Source organism: Cyprinodon tularosa, unplaced genomic scaffold (assembly GCF_016077235.1).
Source record: "Cyprinodon tularosa strain WSP-4 unplaced genomic scaffold, ASM1607723v1 ctg1037, whole genome shotgun sequence".
In the NCBI taxonomy this organism is placed as follows: Eukaryota; Metazoa; Chordata; class Actinopteri; order Cyprinodontiformes; family Cyprinodontidae; genus Cyprinodon; species Cyprinodon tularosa.
The window spans coordinates 140,165-167,565 of NW_024037824.1; the positions used below are offsets into that span (position 1 = coordinate 140,165).

The 27,401-nt window shown below is 35.2% G+C and overlaps 1 protein-coding gene across 1 annotated transcript in view; it reads right to left on the reverse strand.

Annotated features, from left to right (window-relative positions):
- Positions 1–23,296, reverse strand: part of plch2a (phospholipase C, eta 2a) — an 88,818-nt gene extending 65,522 nt beyond the window's left edge. The window contains exons 1-4 of the mRNA XM_038281844.1: positions 22,623–23,296; positions 9,975–10,121; positions 8,880–9,123; positions 8,643–8,772 (exon numbers count right to left, since the gene is read on the reverse strand). Coding sequence (XP_038137772.1) covers positions 8,643–8,772; positions 8,880–9,123; positions 9,975–10,121; positions 22,623–22,878 — 777 coding nt within the window. The 5' untranslated portion in view covers positions 22,879–23,296. The remainder of the gene's footprint in view (positions 1–8,642; positions 8,773–8,879; positions 9,124–9,974; positions 10,122–22,622) is intronic.
- Positions 23,297–27,401: the final 4,105 nt, after the last annotated feature.

The following is a 27,401-nucleotide window of genomic DNA, read 5'->3' on the forward strand; positions in this document are numbered from 1 at the left end:
TGCATAAATAAAAATTTTCTGAAATTATTCACTTTTATTCCCCGACTTCAGAAAGATTTTTTCTCTCCCTCATCTGTAATATGGCTAGGACTCTTAAGAAGAAAAAAACAACATTGGTTTGCACAATGGTCCATGTATTTCTAACAATTATGGAGTCCATATGCCAAGCCACACTGGAGGCAGCTACAGACTGAACTCTGATGACGTCCGTGCCATCTGGAGTTTGGCCTCTGAGTACTACTGTACTGTGTGGTTAAAAACAGAACACTGATCATAGCGCTGCATATATTGTGTTGAATTTTAAATAGTTAACTCTTCTTTAAATGCCGAGCAGGAATCTTCACAGGTTAAGAGCATTTAAATGTAGACTTAGATGAATACATTTCACAGAAAGTATCAAACAGTCATTTTGTTCAGAAATACTGTAGGAGAAACTTCACAGGTATCGCTTTTGGTTTTTCCCGTTGAAGAAAACCTTCAAACAAGAGACAAATTTTCCTTTTGATGAAAAAGGAGAGATGGAGTAACACTGCAGCTGGGATTTTCACACAGTTTAGAGGACATAGCACATAGATGCTGCCACATTGTGACAGCTCAATATGAAAAGAGGACATTAATTTTATGGTACACATTTAAAGTTTGTTTGATTTTTACATTCGGGTAGGTTGCTAAATAAATGAATGTACATGTATTTTTAAACAATGTATTTAATTGTGCATTTACAGTAGTTTTTTTCTTTTTTTGTCACAAACTGTTTTTTTTTAAAAGTTTTTTGTGTTTTTAACATGAAAATTGGATGACTGATGGTAATTTAAATAGTGCCCTTTGTTCATTATTTAGACGAATGATAGAATAATTAACGGAGTGAACAGTTAAAACCGATATAAGATTGGAACATATTTTGGGGTAATTTTATTTAATTTATAGGTTCTTGGAAATTACATTTTATAAAGGTTGCTGTTTGTATGTATGATATTTATTAATTATATATATTTATATTACACATATAAAATACATATAATATTTCAAAATACATATATATACATATACATTTAAAATAACATATTATCAGTATATATATATACATACATACATTTATATATATATACATATACTAAATTTTCATTTATATAATATACATATACATTATACTTTAATTTTATATAATAATTTACATATATATTTTTCCATATACATTATATACTATATAACATATACATATATAACATACATACATATACAATATATATACACAAAATATACATAATATACATATACATACATATACATAATATAAATACAACATATACATATATATATACATATAAAATACAAAATATATATACATATACATATATATTAAATATACTATACATATATATATATACAAATATAATACATAACATATATATATATACAAATATATAATATACATAAAATATACATATTATATTACATATACAATATATACATATATAAAATAATCATTTTTATATCAAATATACATATTAATATATATATACACATAATTATATAAAATATATATACAACATACATATACATATATTATACAACATATACATTATATATATATACATTTTCATATAAAATATAAAAATATACATTACATATATATACAACATATTTCATATTTTATATACAACATATACTATATATAACATATACATATACATATATAATATACATATACATATATATATACATAACATATACCCTAATATACATATATATATAATACATATACATATATATACATATAATTAATATTTTTACATATATATACATATAATAAAAATATATATATATATACATATACATATACATATATATACATATAATAAAATATATACAATATTTTACATATATATACATATACATATACATATATATACATATACATACATTTTATATATACATATAAAACATTACATAAAATATACATATACATAAAATATACATAAAATTTACATATACATACATATACAATATATATAAAATATACATATAATATAATAAATAACACATAAATATAATATATATATACATATACACAATTTTTATACATAATAATATACACATATATATACATATAATATATATATACACATATATATACTATACATATATATATCCATATAATATACTATATAAATATTATATACATTAATTTATAACATATACATATATAAAAATTATATATATATATAAATATAAAATTTTACATATTATATATATATATACAAAACAATATATATATATTTTTATATATATATACACTAAATAATATAATATTTATAATATATTTTTATAAAATATATATATAACATACAACATATTATATATTTTACATACATATACATATATATATATATCATAAAATATATATATATACATCATATACATATATATATAAATCTATAATTTTATATATAATATACTTATATTTATATACCCTTATATATAACATATAAAAAAAAACATAACACATTACAAATAATAATATATATACAATATTACATACAACTTTTACATATAAAATATTAATTAATATAATAAAATTATATATATACATAATAAACATATTTACATAATACATATCTTATAAATACAACATATCATATAATAATAACATATACCTATTTAAATACAAATATTTCATAATATTAAACAAATAATATATCCACAAAATTTACATAATATCAACTTATACATATAATATACATATACTATAACAATATATACTATATATCTAATATACAAAATATACCCTATAAAATATAAATTATACATATATTACATATATATACATATTATACATAAATTTCATATTATACTATATAATACATATAACATATTATAACAATACAACATATACATATATACATATACTATTTACATATTTCATTATATACATATACATCATATACAATATACCAATATACAATACAATATACATTATACTATATATTATCATATAATAAATTTTTATACATATATATATCATATACACATACAACATATACTTATATATAATTACAATACATATATAGTATTATCAAAATATAAAATATAATCATCATATAATATTATTCAACTATTAAAAATTTATATATCATATATATACATTAAAGAAATATAATAAATAAAATATACATATCAATTATATCATAAAAATATACATAATATAAAATATACATATAACAAATATAATATATATACATATACAAAATATAATATACATAAAACTATTTATTTTCATATATACATTACTATATACTTTATAAAAATAATACATATAATAAATATTACATATATATAAAATATATAATAATAATAATAAATAGTACATATAATATCAATAATATATAAAATAACATAATATAATATATATCTAACAATACAAATAAATTAAAATTTCAATAAATAATATTATAAATAATATAATATATAATAACATACAATCATATATATCAAAAATAAAAATAAAAATTACATAATATACATATTATAAATAATACTTTTAATATATATATACATTTAAAATTCATAATTAAAAATAAAAATATACAAAATTAAAAAAAATATACATATAATATACAAAAATTATACATTAAATACAAATAAATAATATAAAAAATAAAAATAATATAAAAATATACATATAATATTAAACATATACAATTTTTACTATACATAATATAAATATACATATAATAAATATTTATATAAAATAAAATACATATATATTAATACTTTTTTAATATATTATATAATTTTTACATAAAACAAATAATATACATATACTATAATCATACATAACATATAATTACATTAAAAATAAATATAAAATAAATTTTAAAATAATATATTTTTATTATATAATTATATTTATTACATTTATTTTACATTTTATAATTATATACTATATATAATATAATTTTTAATTATTATATATATTATAAAGTATGTATTGTAATATAGTATATACTTATATATTATAACAAAACAAATATATATATTTTTATATATATTACACAACAACAAAACAACAAAATAATTATATATTATATAATATAACAGAATACATTTTACATAATATACAAAATTATATATATAAATTTAATATCACAAAAAAAATGAATGTTTTTGTATATGTATATGTTTTTTTGTTAACACTTTTTATGCCACACATTAGCCCCAAACCTAACCATTAGCAAAATAGCATGTAAAGACCAGCAAAATGTCCTCACTTTGCAACAACTGGTCCGCAATGGTGAAATTGGAAAAATGGTCCTCACTCTGAGGGCTAGACACACACATGTCTTTCTTCCTTCTTTAGTTCACACTATGATAAAGCCAATCTTAAGATGAGGAAAGACTCCAACTAGGTTAAGCCAAGAAAATAGCCCAAGGAATACAAACATCCAGATCTTCACTAATGATAATGGACATGGTCACATGCACACGAAGGGCCATATTGGCACCCGGTGTGTGCCCTGCATTACGGCTCAGGCCATCTGCGTCCCAGGAGCACCATATGGGAAAGCATGTTCTGGATGCTGGTCTTAGGTTTAGCAAACTGGCTGACTGCTCTGTGGGATAAAGGCTATAACAACATGTTTAACAGGTCAACATGCTAATCCTCATGCTGTTTCTCAGCCAACATCTGCAGTGGTCAGTGTCTTTGCTAAGCATTCCCAATCTGCCTAGAAGAAAGTAATTATAGCTGTTTTATCTGACCTAATAAGCTTAACATTTAGAGTCAGGCACTACGGCCCACCCCTACTACAGCTTTACATAGCTGTATCGTTTAAGATTAATAAGATAATCAATCAAATGGTCTCTGGCACTGGTTAAACGCATCGGTTTATTTGCATTATGGCAGGGGAAGGAAGAAAGAAAAATAACTGCACACAGCAAATTTGAATTCAAACAGAGCCAAAAAAAAATACGTAAAAGCTCAAAAGTAATAAGGAAAGCATCTTGAAACATCCTAGAAACTATTTTTCTATCCATCTTTTCTCTAGTGCTTTCCAAAAAAAAAAAAAAAAACCCTGCATGATGAATAACTATATACAATAGGTCAGAAGATGTGATTGTTTCAGATAAGTAGAGCGTGAAAACTAAATATTGCTTCTCCATCTTTGGGTCTAGGTATGTAGAGTGGACTTAAGCCAGATGAGCCGAGAGGTCTGCAGTTTACTTACTGACAAGTCTGCAATGAAGGCTCAGACTGGTAATCTTTGACACTGGGTAGTTGCCCGATTGGCCGGTCCTAATTTCAGCGTACAAGGGCCGGGCCTAACACTCTCCGGCCGAAGCACCTACCTGTGATAGTAAAGAACTATATAGCCCTTCCTTGTCATGTACATCCTTGTGACGGTTGGCATATGGCATAATTTGGCATAATTTTCTCTTTCTTCAAATAGTAAAATTGTATTTCTTCAAACTGTAAAATCCTTGCAACAAACTAAATATTAAAAAAACAAAAATGCTTTCTTTATAAGTCGCCCGGTGTAGATGGAAAAATGCCAGAGCCGAAAATCGTTCCCAGTCCTAGCCTGCTGCAATGTCATTTTTTTCTTAGCGTTGCTGGTTTTAAAGAGTCCTATCCCCTATTTTGAATCATAGGAAATGTTGTTTCAGCTCCATAACTAGTATTTACCTCCACATTAACTTAAATCTGATTTTTTTTATTTTTTATTTCATCACTGCTATTCTCTGGAGAAGTTTGTCACTGTCATCTGTTAAAAGGTCAGCATCCTGACCTGATAGCTGGATAATCTTCGAGTGTCACTAATCTTTAGTAGTTTACTCCATCTTGTGAAAAGTTTTTGATTAAGATGCAAGATGATACAAGTTAGAGAAAAAGCAAATAGGAAACTAGTGGAGAAAAGTGTCCAAGCAAGCCCACAAGAGAACGTAGACAAAAAAAAAAAAAAAAAAAAAAAAAAACAATAATAATAATCAGCCATTTTCTGTTTGCTTATTAGCTGTAAGCAGGACATTATCATAATTACAAGATATAAAGGCTTAAAAAAAAAATTGTGAAATTAATCTACACTGCCTTGCAAAAATATTCTTATCTTATTTTATTAGATTCTAATCTGTATTTTCAATGTCTTCTAATCTCATTATACATTTGAACAAAACAGTCCAGAGAATCGAGTGAAGCAATAACAAAAAAGTATATCAGTTGAAAAAAACAAGTGAAAATTTTTGACTTAGCAAAAAGGTAAAGGGGTAAACATGACCCTGATTCACATGGTACTGTAACCATGTGTGTTATTTCTTCCAAACAAAATATACAACTCCTTCCATTTAGATAAGAAATGTTTTCTGCTCCTCCTCCTATCTCCTCTATGTTTGCCTTATCCGACTCCATGATCACCAGAGGTGGGTGTTAACTAAGGGTGTGCAAAATAATCGTCATGACGATGCATCGCGATTCTAATTTTTGTGATCTACTGCATCGATTCTTGAAGGCAAAAATCGATTATAAAAAAAAAAAAAATTAACAAATTAAATACATTAATGGTTGGCACACATCATCCAAATCAAGTGGAATACAACTTCCAGTCCAGCAGATGTCGCTGCGGATGTGTTGACCCCCGCTGCCTTGTGTCACTAGCATTTCCGGCCGCGGGATACTGCGACGAGTCATGAAATTAAACATGGAGGACACTACGAAAATTCGCCCCGCGGCTCCATCACATTTCAAGTCAGATGCTTGGATGCATTTTGGCTTTAAAAACAAAGAAGGTAAAAACGAAATTGATATGATGCACGTAATTTGCAAAAGGGGAAATATACATTTGAATGTTTTCATTTCATTGGTTTAAAGGACCACTGAGGCCATGTAAACGGCACTGATTATCCTTATTTTGTTATTTTAAGTTTGATGAATCCTAAGATCTTTTTGTCAGTGTGTCCACTCCAGTAATAGTAATATTTCTGTCCAGTATTTGTTTTTTTAATGGCAACACCTCCAAAAGTCATTTCAATAAATACAGCTATGTATGAATTCAGTTGCTTTCAGTTATGTATCAATTGAAGACACGATCCAGATCACACACAGCCAGTTAGCCACTGGTAAGGGCTGTATCTTTTTCTTACAGTGTTCAGTGAAAATACAGCGATGCATCGCAATATTTCAAGTATTGTGATGCATCGTGATAGAATTGCATCGTGGCATGTGAATCATGATTCGAATCGAATCATGACTTCTTTGCCAATACCCACCCTTAGTGTTAACTAGTTATTTTTACTTCAGTAACTATATACAGGTTGTCATTTTTCCGGTACTAGGTCACAGAAGAAGCAGTTTCAGCAGATACTCTAAGACCTTCCTCCCCCTGCACACCGCCTCCAGCTCCGGTGGGGAAAGCCAGAGGCATTCCCAGAGCAGTCAGGATAATAAACACAAGAAAAACCTGGTTGCAACATATTTACCCAAATAATTATTTTAACATAAACCATTACTTTCTGGCCCACTAGAATGTTTCAGATTTTGATAAACTTTCCATAAAGGAAGAAAGCTAAAAACACAAATAAATGTATTTTGATCATTTACTGAATTGAATTCATAAACTTTGTCTGGTTCCCTACTCAAAGTCCACAATAGCTCTGCTTTCAATGTAGGCGTACCGCCAAACATTATCTAGAGATTTGGTGCTACTGGCTCTGTTGTTGATGTCGGAGAGGGCTGTGGAGGCCTTGCAGAGACAAAGGTGGAACAGAACTGTGAAATATCTGCTGCTTCTCTGTAACTTGATTTTGACACTTTGTTTTTCATGCTTCAAATATGTGACTCAAATGCCTCGATTGCCATTGTACCAAGATTGAATGACTACGTGCCTCATATGCTTTCCCTGGTTATGGTTTTAGTCATGCTGAAAACTCATGGATGGATAAACATTTTTTTTCTAATTTAATCTTCCCTATGTTGTCCAGATAAATAGTTAATGGAGCATCACCCCCAAGGTCCGGCTGTTTTTATTGGTTATGCTATCGGGATGGAATCAAGGATGTTTACAGCGAGTGAATCGGTAAATATAAAAAATGTATTGTCAAGTATTTTAATGTTTGGCTGCTCAGTAGGCCAGTGGGTAGCACTGTTGCCTTGCAGCAAGAAGGTTCCGTGTTCGATTCCCGGCCCGGGGTCTTTCTGCATGGAGTTAGCATGTTCTCCCTGAGGATCTCAACTAACCTAACCCTGAGGATCTCTCCGGGTTGGGTTAGTTGGCTTCTCTAAATTCTCCTTAGGTGTGAGTGTGTGCGTGAATGGTTGTTTTTCCTGTTTGTCTCTATGTTGCCCTGCGATGGACTGGCGACCTGTCCAGGGTGGACCCTTCCCTGGAGAAAGGCACCAGCACCCCTCCCGACCCCGCTTGGGATGGAAAATGGATGGATGGATATTTTAGAGTTTGATATGGATTAAAAAAATAAAATCCTATATATGACGTAACAATTGTAAGACCTATGAAAGACATTTTAATAACAATTAAGCCCTTAGTTTTATATTGAAGAATTCAATGCCTTTGGAGGCTTTTTAGGGACTATCCAGAAACTTAATCAGTTTCTGTATAGTCCTTCTAGATTTAAGACTGTTGTATTCGTACCTTGAACATCTGTTTAACCTTCTGTCGTGGCAGGTTGACGTTGAGTTTATGCAGGAGCTGAAGAACCTCATTGATGCTTAAACTCCCATCGCCGTTCTTGTCAGCCTCTGTGAATGTCTGCTTAAGCCATGTTAGGACACGTGAGTTAAGGAAAGAGGAGATTAAAATAAAATGTGTTTCTTTACAGAACAACAGAGGGAAACTTAAAACTCCATCTGATAACACTTTGAAGGATATTGGTCACGGGTGCGTTGTCTTTTTGCCAAGCTGTCCTCATCACTGATACCAGCCATCAAGTACTTGAGCCCAGTAATCCAGGTCCGTGCCTCCTCTCCTGTACTAGACACCAGGTCCAATGACTCCATGTGTTCTCCATAATATAGGCTGAAGCAGCAATTTGGGTCAAAGCTGCCATCTGCGTACCGCTGGAATATCTCAGATTGCTTCCCCTCGCAGACCTCACGAATGGAGTCGATGGAGACTGGAAAAACAAGAAGATGGTTCAATTAAAAAAAGTTACTTCAAGGTTTGAGTATTACTTCCACTTTATCAAAAAGACAAACTATACTTTTGATTAAAAAGAACATAAATTTGCTGCCATGGAGTTTTCAGATCTTTCCAACATCTGAGCAGATGTTTTCACCTAATGCCCTGATCTCCACACCATGTAGCCGTTGCTAGTCTAAGTTAAGGCGCAACAACAGTATGGGCTGCCTTGGAGTCCCTGTAGCTTTGGCATAAAACAACACTCACATAAACTCACTTATTCAGACTTAAAGAATGATACCTGGAAATATCAGTTGTAGTGATAGAGATGAAAGGACAACCAAAGCTATACATCAGCATTTTTTAAATAGCACCAAAATTCATAGCGCACTCTGCACTGACCTCCCAAGCCAGATGTTAACATCTCTGGGATAATGAGCTCCAGCTGTCTAAGGCATCCAATCAGCTGACGGTGCTGAAGGACTCTTTACAAAACCAAACATGCCAGCTGTCAGTTGCTATGGTGCATTCAAGGACAACTGTTTCCCCAGACTGTCCATGGATCACCAGATCATTTGAGGTTTGTTACTCACAACATCTTTGACAACTAAGTTGCTTTAATCAAGATGCAAAATTAATTTATTCCTTCCCAAAAACTAACTAAATCTCTCATGAAGTCTATACCGGGAAATTGCATTTGGGAAATGCAGCTAGGATAGCTTGACCTTGTAAAACGTTTGCTAATTTACGACCATCTTTAAAAAATAAATCATAACTGAATCGAACTATTCAGGGCTTATAGTGTGGAAACAACTAATTAAACTATTTTTCACTCACAACACTTACTCTTTGCCTTCTCATTCTTGCGTGACGGCCTCCAGCGGATGCAGGACTTGTGTTCGTCCAGGTAAAAGAACCGGACCAGTCCCTTGGAGCCCCCGCGGAGCTTTACCATCTGGGTCCCAATCTGCATGGAGCTCATGCATTTTTCCACTGCAAGACAAAGCACATGGCAGATGGATTAAAAAACATGGTTGGAAACTTGTCAAAGTGAAACTGTTGGACTGTATGGCAGAAATAAGGAAGCATTATGTTTGTGTGGGTTTATTTCCATTAAATCCCATATGATTTCTAATACAACATTCAGTTATTTTCCACTTTCACAAACACAACATTGTGTAGTTAAGAACCTGGATTACTTGTCAACGCTTGCAATGTGAAACTGAGGCATAAAAAATACAAATGAAGACAGTAAATGGATTGAAAGAATATTTTTGCACAAAAACTCCACACAGCAGACACAGATAAAAGGACAACTTGAACATTGGCGAATCAAGCATCTGCGGCAATAAAATGACAATGTTAAAAATACAGACTGGACTAAATGTCTGTCAGTAAGTCTGAAGTCGTGTGCATGATAATTTATCCACAGCAAGGCTCTACATGCCCTGGGGCTGCGCATTCCTACACGGTGAGCAAATTATCAAGTGTCTGTCACATCCCATCAGACAGTCCCCTTGCAGTGTTCATGAAAGTAGGCCACCTCTAGGATCAGACATGAGGGGACCAACTGGAAAACATACAGAAAGTAGAACCAACTATAATGAAAAACGGTTTTGAGTTTGGTTGCAAGAGGTAGCTATGGGCTAGCTATTCAGCCCATATTCTATGGGGTAGCTATTCTCCTTAAGTTGTTAAACTTCATAAATTGACTGATCTTAACTCCAAGCTTTACCAAGAGAATGGCTGGCACCTCTTGTATGAAAGGACCGGTTTAAATATGAGTTATGAAAGGTGCACAGAGGCTGCTGGGCCTATTCTACAGGGAATGTGCTGTGACTCATTGTTCGAGATGAAAAACTTTACACCTGACCCGAAGCAGTCTGAACCAAAATGACCAAAATATCTTTTTTTATATTTTAAATTATATTTTTTTTTTTTTGTGGATTAAAGACGGCTCACGATATAAAGACATATCAGAACCAGGAGCTCTGGAGCCAACATGTTATCATATTCTCATGAAAATAATCACTAATTCTCCATTTGATTGATGTTTAATTCAACTAAAAGAAAAATGTCACACCAGAAGACAACATGTAAAAACAGGAAACCTTCAGAGCTGATAGATCCTCCTGTGCCAGATTTTATAAATGCATAACACATGAATGACTCTGCCAGCAGCACAGCATGGCTCTGGCTGAGCATTGATTTGGCCTTGTTTTGGGCCTCTTGCACATGGTTCGGCCCCAGGGTGTTGTTAATGTAGTCCAGCCCCATTCTCCTGACCTCTGCTATTGGATTCCTGTAAAGGAGCATATTAAAGGTACACTATGCAACCGGTGTTGATTTTCCAGTGAGGCTCCCTCCAGAGGGCGAAAGTAAAAGTGCACTGTCGTAAATATGCTCAGCTGTTCTCCTGGTTTCTCCGTCAAGTCAATGGTTGACGCGCGTCAAGGCGCAGCAAAAGGTCCCGCGGCACGTTTTGAGCACCAGGCGCAGCACGTCTGAGCAGCTGAAGCAGCGCGTCGGGTGCGTTTAACGCAGGGAGAGAGACACAGCGCTGATGATCACTCCTCTTAAACAGTTTATTGACGCCTACATTAACTTAAAATGCAGAAATCTGCCGGCAGAATATGCAGTTTGGATTATTTAGATGAAAAACACCTACCAGCTGCCGCGGTGAACCGCTGCTGATGAAGGGATCCATACTGTCGGCGCCCCGCTGGTATGTGGGGGTCTGAGCGGCTCCGACAGAAAAAATATTGAAGGCAGGATAATAATCTGAATGAACTGACTGCACTGATTACGTTTTCAGGTGTATTTTCTCACTTAAACACATATTAAAACTACTTTATTCCCACTGATCACAGAAAATATAGCTGCAAGGCAGAGAAAGGATAGTGAAGCTCCGCCCAACGCGCCTCAGACACACTTTTGCACCGCACAGCCAGAGCAGCAAAGCTGCTTCAGCAGCGCGTCAGAACTAACTGGTACAAGCAGCAAAAAGGAAGCAGCAGACGCGATTTTGCTGCTTTTGCTGCGTGAACGTAGCATAACTGCACAAAGATTGCCACTGTGCTAGCAACGAGAATGCTTTTAACTGGGGGCGTGTAGCAGTTCTCGCCGTAAAGCAAGACTGACTCTCACGAGACTTCTGAGCCTGTGGGTGCGGGTCGGTGCTCCTGCAATTGCAAGTGCAGTATTTCCCCCACAGACCACCAGGGCGGCCGAGAATACCTTTGTTCAACCTGAAATGACTCATTTAGTCATCCATAACGTTATGGAACACATTAATTAACTGAAAAATGTTGCATAGTGTCCCTTTAATAGACTCCCAGAGTTAACCAAACAACAAACAACAGCAGGGTTCAAGTCATTTAGCCGTGGATCCCAGAGGTCCACATGGATCTACTAGTGTTCTGAAGCGGTAGAGCTATTCTGCTGTAGCATCGGTAGACAGTGGAGCATAATCACATGACAGCAATGTTTCAGATGAAGGAAAAATAACTGATCATGATCTAGAGCAGGGGTCTTCAATGTTTTCCAGGCCAAGGACCCCCAAACTGATGATGAGATGGAGCAGGGACCCCCTAATTATATATATTTTATGAAATTGTGTTCTATCAAACTGCTCCTATAGTCACTCTATTAGAGATTAACTCATTTAGCGAAAGTAATTTTGCTCTGGGATTATTAGTTTTTCTGATTCAGATTTCTTGTTGATGGAACTGGTGTTGTGGATAAAATAGTGCCCAGCTTGAAAGAGCTCCTGTGTTTGGCAGAATGTGTGCATTGATGACAGAAAGACATCTCCTGCCTCGGTTTATCTCTTTACTACAGTCTGTTTTGAATTCATGTTAATGTTTATTTAACCCTTTAAAGCCCGATCCAAGAATAAACCAAAACAGAAAATTACTTTTTTTTTTGTTTGAATTCCTTATTTGCCCTTTTAACAAAATATGTAAAAAGAAAAAACACATTTTACATTTTTGATATTAATAATTTATTACTATGTGATAAGTCAAGATTAATTTTTGTGTAGTCTTCTACTGGCTGTTATCAGGTATATTGGATTGTGCACAATAGGATTTTCAGCAAAGTTTTTACCATTAAATTATGCAAAAGGTGTCAGATGCAAAACATTTCAGAAACCGTATGTATCAAATATGATACATTTGGCATTACAGGGTTAAAGACATTTCAATTAGTAGAAAAAATTGCAGGGGGAATATAAAAAAAATAAGTCTAATCAACCAAAACTTTTGCAACCCCTATGCAGTACCCCTGTGGACCCCCTAGGGGTCGCGGACCCCTTGTTCAAGACCTCCGATCTAGAGAGTTTGTCTGACTGCAGGGATGGATGGTGTGTTTTCAGCATGACCTCTGGAACAGAGGAGCAGCTGCTCCAAAGCCTCATTGTTCCGATGCAGTTGACTACAGTTACATCATCCTCAGCATTGCACATGAACGTGTCTGACCAGTCAGTAATCAGTGTTGGGCAGTCATATGAAGGCTGTACAATATTTCTAACTTTCTGCAAAAGATTTGCATTTTATTTTAATGCATTCACCGCTTGTAATAAATGAGTCCTCCACTCAGCTGAGTCGTTCAGTCTGAATTCACCATCAACATCAATACTGTTTCAGGTTGAGGAAACAAAACAAAAAAACATGGGATATACTGTATAAGCAACCAAACCATAATGACTTTACAGTGTGTGCTCATGCTGGATAAATGTGAAAAGAGCCGATATTGATCTCAAAGAAAGAGTGAATATCTGGGAACAGCTGCTCAATACAGTGAGTGAAAGAGAGCCAAGGATTGGGACTTGTTCAGCCAGAGAGGAGGCAGCAGTCCATGAAATAAGCTTCAGCTGCACAGAGATCATCTGGACTTTGCAGGACACAATCAGATTACTCTACAGATCCAGAGGGAAAAACTTCCTTTACAGCTACACCCATTCAAAGAACATAAAATAGGAAATGTATAAAATTAAAATACAGTTAACTAAATCCAACTATAAGAAGAGATTTCTAAAATTCTGAAAAATGACTAAGTAAACAACAACATCCACCAACAGGGAAGGAGTTTACATGCCAACTTCACAAAAACAAATTATTTCATGATGAACTATGGTCTTATTTAAATTGGTGGGGAGTAAAAATGGCTCAGATTTGTAAGTCAAGAAGTAAAAATACTACTTTTTTATGTCTCTAACAAAATAAAATGAAAATTCTCAGTTAAGAATACTCAGTAAACTACAGATCTAAAAAAAAAGGGGGAAAAAACTGCAAAGTGAGTTACTAAACACCTACAATAAACGGGTAACAAAAGGTTTAATAAAATGTTCAAATAATGAAAAAATTTTTAAAAAGTAACAGTGTAGGAGAAGAAATGTAGATGTAGACCTCTCAAATGTAAATTGGTCAGTCTGTAGACTGCTTAACTACATAAATAACATTGGAGCAGCAAGTTATGACCCAGACTGTGGTTTGGACTGAGTCCAGTGGCAGCAGATGAGAATGACTTCCTGTAGCACTTAGTGTTACATCCACTAAATATGCTCCTGTGTCTGTGCAGCGGGACTTTGAAAGCATCGTCTGCTTTGATGCCACAGGCAATCAGTCACTCCAGCTTCACTCCTATCACATCGCAGCCTTTTGAGCCTACTAAACTTTGAATTTCAGAGTTTCATACCTTCTCCTGACATGGATATAGAGGCCCATCCCTCATTTTCTTGAAGCAGATGAAGGATTCTTGTTTTCAAGCATTGCAAACTCTCACCAGCTCCAAAAGATAACACTGAAACTCTTTCATGGATTAAGTTTGGGAAAAAAAAAAAAAGATGCTTCTCCTACTGAACTTTGCTGGACAGTTTCAGGTATTGAAAAATAAAGCTTCTACTGAATTAAATGTTGCTGAAACTCCTAAAGCTGAGTTAGTACCATATCTTAACTTTAAATTTATTTCTAAAATAGAAAATATTAGGTATGCATTTCTATAAACTGGGCAAATATTTATGGTCAACCCCTTATATTTGATAATATTAATGAAATGTCTCTACCTTTGTGTAATATGGAGAAAAATCCTTAACTAGGCATATGCAAAGATATTTTTAGTTCAGATGTTGAACCTAAAAACAAATAAAAAAGCACAAAGTGCAGACCTCTGCCAAGTACCTCATTTTCCCTGACATAATGAGACTTCACACTTTAGTGAAAACCTGTATTCACAGAATCTTTCAAAAAAAATTCTGCAACCGTATTATGATGTGGATCATCCCCAAAATGTTATGGATTATTCCTTGAACTTATTTGCTCATTTGGTAAACATTTTATTAAAATCCTTTCATAACTTGTCCTGTATACAGACAGTCACACACACACAAACTCTCCTAAAATCATAACCTCCTTGGTGGAGGTTAAAAAGGAAAATTGATTGTCCAATTGAATCATAAGATAAACAAAAAACAGTAAAAAAAAACTGTGTGTTTCTGCTTTCCTCTTCAGAGCATTTTGCTGCAAAATTAACAAAATCAGTATTATAGCACAAATCAAGATTTACTGAATCCCCATCAAAAGGACTGGATCCATGCACTGAAACATTAAGAATGGGATAATTAAGTAGCTCAACAGAAAGCTGCAGTTGGAAGTTCATGTTATGAAGGAGAAAGATATTAAACATTTTCCTTATTTATCAATTGTTTATATTCTGCGCTATAGAGAATTATATCACAGTCTTCTATATTAGTTTTTAAACTTAATGAACTACCAGAATGCTAACTTTTTGCCTGAAGGTTGAGCAGAGCAGGAAACTATAGTTATAAAGCCTTTTTCTGTTCTCAACACTTGACTGTGAGAGCTACTTTTTCCCCCCTCTGGGATTTCACATCAAAAATAATTAAATGAAACAAACCTGGTGAACTGCTCTAATCTGTAAAGCATTGAAACTGTCTTTAGATCCTGTCTGCTTGTCCGCCGATCAGTCATTGAGCCTCTGCACTCTCCCTGCCTCCTCTTCAGTAAACGACCAGAGGCTGTGAAATCATGGATTTATGAGCAAAAAAAAGTGTCAGCTATCCAAAATGCCTTGAAAACCATTTTAAAGGCAGACATGTTTAGCAGGCCCCAATGTCCCTTCCCTCCTTTATTTGTTTGATGTCCCCTCAGATTACACTGCATCCACTTTACTTCATTGCGGTGAAAAACCAAGTGGTGCTCAGAGAAGCAAATCGCTTCATAAAAGCCGGTAAGAAATGTAAAAGTCAAACCAAAATAACTCCTATAGGAGTTAAATCTCTATATATTCCACACTATCTATGCGGTATTCCACACTGGGTGAGTACATCGAGTTATGAGAAACTATATTTGTTGCTCATTACAATGTTTTTAATGTTAAAGCCTGTTTTACTTAGTTTATGTATATATCCCATTCATCAATGCATTACTTATACACATACAATATAATCTTTAATATAATGAGACCTTAGCGAACAGCTAGTCTTTTCTTTATTTAATTAAATTAATAAAGGTATGAACCTCACAGAAATTCAAAAATTATCCTGTTGAGTGCAGATCCTGAAGTACAGTACTCATTAATGTAATAGATGACCTGTAGCTTTATCACGTTCACATGCGCTACACTGCAGCCAAAGCTGCTCTAAGGGAGACTGACACAAGATGGCTGCCATCCAATCGGTGACACGCAGCCCTCTGACCACCATCACCAGACAAAGCAGGTAACCTCTGAGACAAATGCAGAAGCAGGCTGGAACGAGCAAATGACTCGTTACAAGACAAACTGTCTCCCACCTACAGTAGTAACTACAGTTATGTGGTCTTAATGCAAACTTTTAGTACCTGTATAAAAGCAACACAAGTTCCTTTTGTTTTTTCCAGGTTATGCAGAACTGCAGATGTTACTTTGCCACATCAGTTGTTAGAAAACACGTTGGCAGGTATGGCCATACCAAGAGCCACGATTTCTTTATACGGACTGTAAGCTAAATCCAGGAGATCTTGAGAAGATATTCAAAGAAAAGGATTATTTGGTCAAAATGCTTCTTGTGAAAATCGCGATCACATGAGCCTCTGCGTTAGATTAGCATAGAGCTACTGAGATGTGGACCAGCTGCTTATCAGCAGGAACTGAATGCATTGCTTCTTTCTTCTCCAAAGGTTTTATTCACTGGAAAACAGGATGGATTTACAGGTTTGGACATCTGAAGGTAAACCTTTTTTTTTATGTGAAGTTCGGAAATCTCCACAGAATGCATCTAAATCCAGTGGAACATACTAGCCTTCCTAACCAAGCGCTGTGGCTCTGCTGATCTGGTCCTGATGCAAAGATGAATGTCTTAGTTTTGGAGAATATCACCGCACATCGGACAGTGGATTATTTTGGTTACTATAGAAAAACTATGAAACTACTGGTGTATATATTGCTCACCAATAAGTCATGATGACTTATCAAGCAATTCTGAAGCCGATCATAGTGTTTGTGATAAAAGACATAAGGCTGCTGCTGAAGGTAAACAACCTTCGGTGGAACTGACAGTGAACATTACAGGTGAGGTTTGGTCTTATGCTCGCTGTGAACACGAAGGGAGTCTGGATTCATAAGGCCTGAAGACTGACAGCTTCCTTTCTGGTTGCAGAGAGCCTCAACTTATGAGAACATTGTGCCCACAAACTACACCCAGGTTTTATTGTCGGCTGTATTGAGGAAATTGTAGTAACAAGTTCACTTTTTGAAAAAGAAATGCGGCAAAAAGAGAAGAACGGTGGCTGTAATGAAAGGATGAACCGATAATCTCAGATTAAAGGGGACAGATGTCAGGTCAACATCATTTTTCTCTAATGTAGCACAAACGAACACCTTGTGCAGCCAGAGAAACGAAAACAATGTGAGAAAAGTCTGCAGTGGCTGGGACCTGGGCCTGTTGCCATGGTTACATCATCATCTTTACACAGGGATCAGATGCGGATGGTAAAATGAACAAAAACAAGGTAAGATTCAATCTTCTTGACAGCAAAATAGGCATACCATGTTAGTTCAACAAATTACTGACCTTTTTTATAATCATAATAAGATCTGCTTTTTTACACTAGAGCCTAATAAAGAAATACAGACACATTATATGTTAATAAATTGGACCAAAACTAAATTGTGACCAAATACAATGTCTAAACAAACCAATTTGCAGATTCCTAAAGATCCGTACAAAGTCTGTAATGCGTGTCGGAGGGTTAGAACCCAGGCCCATACAGCAGCTAAAATATCCAGGTCACAAAATGACCAGAAACGTCTATCCCAGTAACTCAATCTAGTTGATTTAAGACTTTCCAATGAAATTACAGTGCCCTGTTGGCTCATTGCCTTTAATTTCTGTTTTATCCATATATTGAAAAAGTTCAGCGATTTCAGAATTTACTATAAAACCACAGGAAAGAAAGGTGAGATATTCTGGGTTAGGGCTGAGACAATGAATTGGATTAAACAATTATTGAAATAATCGTCAACTAAATTAGGAATCGATTAATCGTTACCTGGAGTACAGACTGAAGGATGCCTTTAGCTGAGAGAGCAACCCACTTAGAGCAGTAACTATACCAAAATTGTAAAAATAAATATACAAATATTTTGCATTTAAGATAAAAGAAATGTTTTTATCTTAAACGCAAAATGTCAATCTGCTCTATAAAGGAACTGCACAATTGAAAAAGCTTTAGTTTCACCTGGTTTAAATTTGTATATATATTTGTGTGAATATAAAATATTATTCGAATTGCTAAATATTCGTTAGTTGCAGCCCTATTCTGCATGCACGTATTAAGTAAACCAGGAAGAAGTGGAAGTCAGCATTATTAGAGCGGCGGTGTGAAAAGAAAAATAAAAGTCCAAGATCATAAGTAAAGAAAAACACACAACTGATCAGATGCCAAAAGAAATTATTAGCCCTGTATGCAAAATCAACGGTGTTCAATGAAGCAGGAACTAAAGCATTAATAGATGGAGCAGTGCACCGTCAGCAGGTAACTGCAAATTAAAATGCTTACATCTGCTGATCAGGTCTGATGCAAACATTGTTTTTAGTCTCAAAATAATTAATATTATGAGGATGCATCCTTTTTGTATGCTCCTCTATTTTAACATGAATATGAGCTATTTAAGTTTTCGGTGTAGGCCTAATATGTCTCCTATAAATAAAGTAATCTTAAAGAAGATGAGATGAAGGTTTAGAATGGCTGTGTCCACTGACTATGATGACAGAAAGCTAAGAAACTAAATTTTAGTCCCTGAAAGCAGTCGTTTGTTACCAATTGAGAGTTCTGGCTATTAGTATTTTGAGAACTTTTCATGAGTACTGACATGGATTCATGGTAATAAACCTGCAATTTAAAGCAATAAACATTTAACATGGATTATAATCATGCACACAATCGTTGTATTTCATCAGTATGTATCCATTGCAGGCACTGATGCTACACAACGAGTTCCTGGATCACAAAGGGAAGTTAGATTGGATATTATTGGAGAAATAATTTATATGCAGTAAAAGTGTGTAAATGCTGGAGTATAAGAAAACCCATCGTTTTAAATGTATGATTGCAAATGATAGTTTGTTTAATCCCCCCCATTTCCAGCTAGATCATATAAATAACAAGCAACACCGATTCAGCATTTCTAATGTCATCTCATCTTCCCATGGAAAGTTTCTAGAAACTGCCTGCATGTCTTCCAGCCCTTTAAGACCTACTTGCTAAAGAGGTTAAGTCAGACGCAGACAGCAGGTGTTGGCACAAAAACCCACGAGATAGCTAAATGTCTCTTCATTGAGACACCACTTGGCTGACCTACTGCAACTGGGAAAATGTGTGCCAGAGAGGTGGAATAAGCTGCTTGCCTCCACTGTCAGGACACCAGGTTAAGCTGATGGGGGGGAGAGATGGGGGGGCCGTCATCTTGGTCCATATGTCACACTTAAGTAGATAAAACACAAACCAACAGCTGATTCTGTGGAATGGATGGCCATATTGTAGGCGAACAGAAAGAGAAACCGCTGTAAGGTGTGGGCAAACATTCTCACACCGACACAGTAATTACTACAAAAGCTATTGAGGAGATATTCAAAAGAAAAAGATTATTTGGTCAAGATGCTTCTTGTGAAAATCCCGATCACATGAGCCTCTGGGTTAGATTAGCATAGAGCTACTGAGATGTGATATTATCTGCGGTGTGTATTAGGGGTGAGTATTGGCATATGTCGACACGACACGTTTCACGACACGGTCACAAAGGAATTTTCAGTATCTCTATATATTGTGATATTTTACCCTGTAATCAAAAAGCAAAGAGGCTCCACGGCGATATATAGCAGAATGGCAGTGCAGAGGTAGCCCATTTCCCCTCATTATTTTAGGTAAAAAAGTTTTTTTTGATAATCGATATAAGGAACTGAAAGATCGATATTATATTGGGCAGCTAAAAATCACGATATATCACCAAATCGATATTTTTTCACACCCCTAGTGTGTATAACACCATGTGCTACTCAATGCTGGCACTGTGGAACAGACTGTGGTAAATGACCAGTTGGCCCTTTTTAAATCAAAATGCAGTTCAAATTTGAAGTAATCCCATGTGTCATTTCACCAAACCAGACAAACAAAAATAGAAAAAACTGATCATCAATACCAGTGATAAAGCTTCTGGAATCAGCAGCTCAAAACAGAAGAGGTTTTTCTTAAATATGTAGAAAAGCAAAATATAAACCTTATAATCTATATTACCAGAAACACAATTACAAATAGATATGGTAAGTCTAATATGTGATGGCTGTTGACTTTAAGATTTTGTGCATTAAAACTCTACTTTCCAATTAACATTTGTGCCACAAAGAATTACTTCTTTTAGGGCTGAAAAAAATTATTCGGATTAATCATTTATTTAAATAATCATCAGCTAATTTACTAATCCATTAATCAGACTATAGACTGTGAAACATGCGTTTAGCTGAAAGAGCAACCCACTCAGAGCAGTAATTATACCAAGATTTAAAAAAATATATAGGGTAAACATTTTCCATTTAAGATTTTTTTTAAATAAAAAAAATGTCAATCTGCTCTATCCAGAACTCGTCAAGTGGAAGAGTTTGACCTGCTTTATTTCGTAAAAAAATCTTCTTTGAAGATTTTTTGGCTATACAATTATTATTAAAAAAAAAATTACCCAAAGATTAATCGATTTGCAAAATAACCATTAGCTGCCTCGTTAATTATTTTGTCTCTCATGCCCAAAAGCTAAAAATATCAGTTAGGCTCCAACTAAATTCTTTTTTTTTCCCCCTAACCAATTCCATTTTTTTTTTCCCATTTCTATCCATATTTAGGAACCCCAAATTATGCAATACATTGTTTTCTAGCAAATAATGGTCAAACATATGTTACTCAACTGTCCAAAATTAATCAAAGTGCTTTGGTCCAACAGAACATCAACATCATCTAAATGTAGGAACAGAAACCACTACCGAATGTGAAAAGGTGACACTCATCCACACTCAAAAACAGCTTCATTTAGTCTCAAGCTATTACAGATTTTCTAAATTGGTAATTTGTGAAAGTCAAGTTAATGAGTTTTTGCGAGAACTGAAATTATAGGGCGACATATCGTTGGCTACGTTCACATCGCAGCCTGAAGTGACCCAAATCCAAGTTTTTTACCCATATGCGACCTGGATCTGATCTTTTCATGCAGTCTGAACAACACGGATCCGATTTTTTCCAATCCGACCCAAGCCACTTGGCAATGTGGTCCTGGATCTGATCTTTCCAAATGCGACCTGTGTCTGAACGGCCAGGTCGCATTCCTCCGACCTGAACGCCATTAGTAACCAACATAGGTGACTATTCATCTTCTTGCTACACAGAAGCGGAAAGAAAAACATCAATTATGGCGGACGATGATGCGGAGAGCAGGATTTTTTTTTTACTATCTTGAAAAGATTGAGGTTTTAAGGTTTGGAAAGATCGCTAGATGTGCTCCAGCACTGCATCCATGTTTACTTCCGTAAACAGGAAGCACGCTTGTGACGTCATTGCGTCCTCTACTGCGCATGCGGATACTTAAGCTGTATGAATACAGTTCACACAGGAGATCACATACAAGGCGCATATATTTGGGAATGTGAGAAGCAACACATATAAATCAGATTTCACAAAAAAAATCGGAATTGACGATCAAGGCCTGCAGTGTGAACATAGCCTTTGTCTTTCTGTGTCAGATATCATATAATATTATCTGCACTCACCTGAACAACAACATACAGACTGGGAAACATGAAATTTTAGACAAACTAAAATTTTAAATGTCTGAAGTAGGCAGTGATGGGAACTGAAAAAACTTTTTGTTGGGATTAATAGAGATGCATTCAGACTAATTATTGCCCATATTGAATTAAAACAGTCCCTACTCAGACTGCAAGGGGAAGCTTACCCATGTAGCCAAGACGCCACTTGGAAAAAGCCACAATGCTGGTTCCGATCCAAAAGAACTCCTCCAACACCCAGCCAACAGGGGCCAGTTCCTGCTTTTCACAAGGAGTTCTGTCTTTTGGCTTTCCCTCCTCCAGAGAGAAAGCCCCTTTAGCAGGAGGTCTGGGCTTGTCCCCAGTAGCTGCTGGTGCAGAACGCATCAGGGCTGAAGAAACCGGTCCAAAAGGACTAAAGCTGGTTCTCTTTGCTGTGCTCATTGTGGATCAACAGAACCGCCAGAACTGGCTGCAAGGGAATATATTTCCGTTTCAGAAAAATTATTACTTTCAAAAAAGTGCCTTCTTCGAAGATCTTTGGGTGTCTGACTTTAAAGAGTTTTAGTCCATCTTTTCTGGGTTAAAGGAAGAACTCACTAAAGAAAGAAAAAAAACTGGTTGGATTCCAAACGGCATCAAAAGTTGGTCAATAAACCTCCTTCAGCTCAAGCAACCAATTTACAGAATGACCATCCTCATTTCCTTCCTTCTGAAAAAGAAAAACGATTCAGCCATTCATCTGTAAAGTAACAATTTGTCCTCATAACATACGCAGTTTAGTACGAGTTATCAGCGCATCAGAAAAAAAAGAACTATGCAGAAGCACACAAGAGCCCAATGTTCGCAGGTAACTGTGCAATGTGTCAACCAGACAAAGATCCTAAATCCCTGCAAGCACTAATCCTGTTCTGGGAGATTTACTCTGTGTTGAGTGAAACGCATTGACCCACTGAAAATGAGACGGGAGGTACAGGAGGAAGAGACAGACCCCTGATAACACAGCTTCTCCTTTAGTAAAACACCAGTTTAAAAAAAAAAAAACAGACCCTAAAGTTTCAATCAAACGCTTGGTGACTTTTTTATTTTCCCACTTTTGGTTTTAAGGTTATGTTCCATTTTCATAGCATCCACCTCAAAATGTCCAAAATTCACCCACTTTCCAGCAGCAAACAGGGATCTTAGTCAAACTTTAACTTTGTTTCCCAGACCTACTTTTTTTGTTTTGATATTGATGTAAATGAACAGAAGCAATTAAAATAAGAACTTGACTAAAAAAAATTAGATTTGAGAAAAAGACACAGATTTAAAACATTTTCCTACACTGCAATTTAAGGTCGAATGTAAAAAGGAGTGTTGGCTTCTCTAGATCCGGTGAAAGTTAGTACAGAAGATCCTTCCTGCCCACAGCCATCAACACCTGTTTAAAGGAAAAGTCCCTGTCAGCAAGGAATAATCAATGGATCATACATTTGCGGTGATTTAAAGAATTCAGCGTTAATAGGTAAGAAAAATTAACGCCTTGAGTCCGGGAGTGGCCATTTTTGTGCAAATATAGTAGCCCCTCCCTCCTGCCATCTTCCAGCAGGGACGTCACGGTGCGGTAAGCCTAGCGCCATTCTCCCCGCTTTACAAGCTAAATCAATGGGAACTACTAGACACATCTGCAATCAACAACAATTATTGAAGATTTCCAGAGGACTTCACCATTGAAATTCACCAGAGCTATAATGAAACTGACAATGCCCACGTGCATGGTAGCTGGATGCTGGAATACATCGGGTAAAAGTGAAATAAAGAGTTATTCCACCTTTCTGATTCCTGATCCTCCACGGACGGGTTGGTCGTTGGATCGCCAACTTGAAGAGGGAGGATTTGCCATCGAACTTCTGGCCAGAGAAAAAACCCGTAATATGTAGCCAACATTTGGAAGAAGAATGTTTTCAAGATGACTTGGATAATAGCGCGTTGTGACAAACAGCAGATACAGCACTGGGACTTGATCAACAGCCGATACCGCACCGTGACGTCACAAACCAGTAGGTGGCAGTAGTGTTCTTTGACAAACATGGATGCCTCCAGTAAAGCACATTCAAATGAAAATTACTCCTATTTAAAACACTTTTTAACTTAAGATTTTAAATTCTGAATATAACCAGACTTCTCCTTTTTAAATAATGAGTAACTGCAACATTTAATTTCCCTGTGGGATTAATAAAGTATTTATGAATTGAACAACCTATCTTGTAAATAAACCAGTCGCTCAAAGTAGTTCACACCTAATACTTCAATCAATCATACTGGTAGCTCTCTATTTCAAATATATAAAAATCCCAATCAGTATTTATTATGAAATACTAGAACAAAGTGAAACAGAAAACTCAGTAAGTTTAGAGATAAATGACACCATTCTGTTCCATCACCAACTCATCACTGCAGCGTGATGGTACACATGAGGAGGGGAGAATAAAGTCTTATCATTAAGGTTTACTGACTACAAACACACACAGATCAGTGACAGCTTCATTCAGCGGAAGCAGACTTCTGTCATCTGAAACTCTAAAGCATGGAGTCAAAGACCTCTCAACAAAGACAGAAGGGAGAGAAATACAAGAGAGCCTAATAAACAAAAATACTCTCCATTGCTGTGGACATCCTACCTGGGACCAGGGGGGGATTTACCATTAGGCAATACTAGGCAGTTGCTTAGGGCCCTAAGTTACTGTGGGCCTCATAAAACTCTGTTTATCTAGGGTTAATACAACTATTCCTTTTTTTTCCCACATTATGTTTTTGATAAAAATCTTATTGGTAAAATGCCATCAGAACTCTTATAATATTAAGTGTGTCTCAGCCCCCCCCCCCCCCCCCCCCCCCCCCATTCAGTGTCCACCATATTGGATCAGTCCAAACAGACAGCAGCAAACCATTTGAAAACAAACAATGCAAAGAGCAGTGTTGCCAACTTAAGAGCTTTAGTCGCTATATTTAGCCACTTTTCAGACCCCTCTAGCAGTGTGATTTCAAAAGGCGCCTAGCTCCAAATCTAGCAACTTTTTTGTGCTACTGGAGACTTTGGCGACAACATCTAAAAGCAGCGAACTCTGCTCTCCAGAGCAAGTAGATTGGTAACCTTGGAAAAAATCTTTCATTCCTTTTGCAGCATGAAGCCTGAGTACAAAACATAGAGAGGAAAACAACAAGAAAAGAAAAAATAAGGGAGGGACAAAAAAATAGAACCAAAAATGTATATCTATTCTATTAAAGTGTCTCTGTTTATATAATGGGTCTGTTTTGTGTGTGTTTTTTCTCAATTTAAAGGGCCCCCTGCCTGTTTTTGCCTAGGGCCCCAAATTACCTAAATCCACCCCTGCCTGGAACTTTTTTAATTAAGTAATGAAAAGGATCATCAAGAAAAGAACAAAACAAACACGTGAATAAACGAAAAAAAAAAAACAATCCCGTAGCATAGATACTATCATTATTTAATCCATAGATCCCAGAGTGTCTGCACTTCTTCAGGACACCGTTCCCACTGAGCAGCTTTCAGTCCTGCAACATCTAGAAACACTGATGTGCAGCTTTGCGCTTCAGCGGAGGGTCGCAGCTTTGGACTCACCGTGGCCCCGCGGCCGCCGCCTCCTGTCTCTCCACGCAGGGACACACCTCAGGCCGCAGGTGTGGAACAGGACGCTGGCTCTGCCGTGAACCCGCTTACACACCTTGGACCAGGTAGCATAGATCTGGACCCTGGAAGAACCGTTCTTCAGCTGCCAAATATCAGCCGATTCTAGGAAAGTCGCCAGTTCAGGCATTTCCCTGGTTTTCATCAAACTAATGAAGGGTTCTGGTTCTGGTTCTATTCTGGGTTTATTCAGGACGCTTAACTTTACGCGTTGTTTGCGTGTGAATCCAAAGCAAACGTCTGAAGGAGGTGAAATCTCACACACCTGCACACATCAGTGCTGCCTTCCTGAACACCTTGGAAAAAATCGTTTCTTTGAATTTTATAGTTTTGTTATATATTTTTCATTCGTATCTTTGTTTGTGTAACCGCCTATTCAATAATAAATAAATCTGTTGAAATTATTTATTAATAACTAAAAGTTTTTGATCTCTTTCTTTTGTTTACAATTCTAATACATGCGTGTGACGTCCGCAAGGGGCCACCATGTTTGAGGACACAGAGGCAAACCTGAGGGTTCAAAGTTATTCATTAATTTTAACTCTCATTAACTTTTTTTTTTTTTCGATTCAGGTATGGGAATGTTCTAATGAGAAAAATTAATTATCCTTAGCTTCCGGTGTCCAAAAAAAGAGTATTAATAGAAAGTTGGACCTGGTATATAATATTAAACAATCTAGAAAGAAAAATAAAAATAATAATTAGGTGCTCAAAGAACATATGATATTTTCTGGTACAACAATGTAGTTCATGCAAAATGATGATGATTTTGTTCCTTTTTAAACTAAACATCAGTGATTGTTTTGGATTACATATTTGTTTTCTGTTTTCCATCCCGACCAGCTTTTCATATCAAAAAATTATCCTGTCTGAAGAGAGAAATAGGCTATAAGGGCTGAAAACATCAAATAACTCTCTGATCCAGTGCATATCGGCTCTCGTTATGGAAATTGCTTTTATAAAATATGACAGATTGTGACACGGATCTTACCTAATGATCTCAGCCTTATAGAAATGGCTTTAAAATGGACCGGAGCTTTCCAAGGCTTCTTAGTGTTACATGTAAAACTGTGAATGTCGCTATTTTTTTTTACCAAAACGCACCATTTAAGGATGATTCTTTAACTAGAGGCACTTTTATGTCATTTGATCATATTTCATGAAAAAAATTCAAAAAGGGATATTTCATACCTTTATAATTATCTTTACAATGAAACTGTTTTACGACATTTGTTTTGGTAGTCTGTGATGAGTTTTTCACCTTTTTTCAGCTTCATTTATC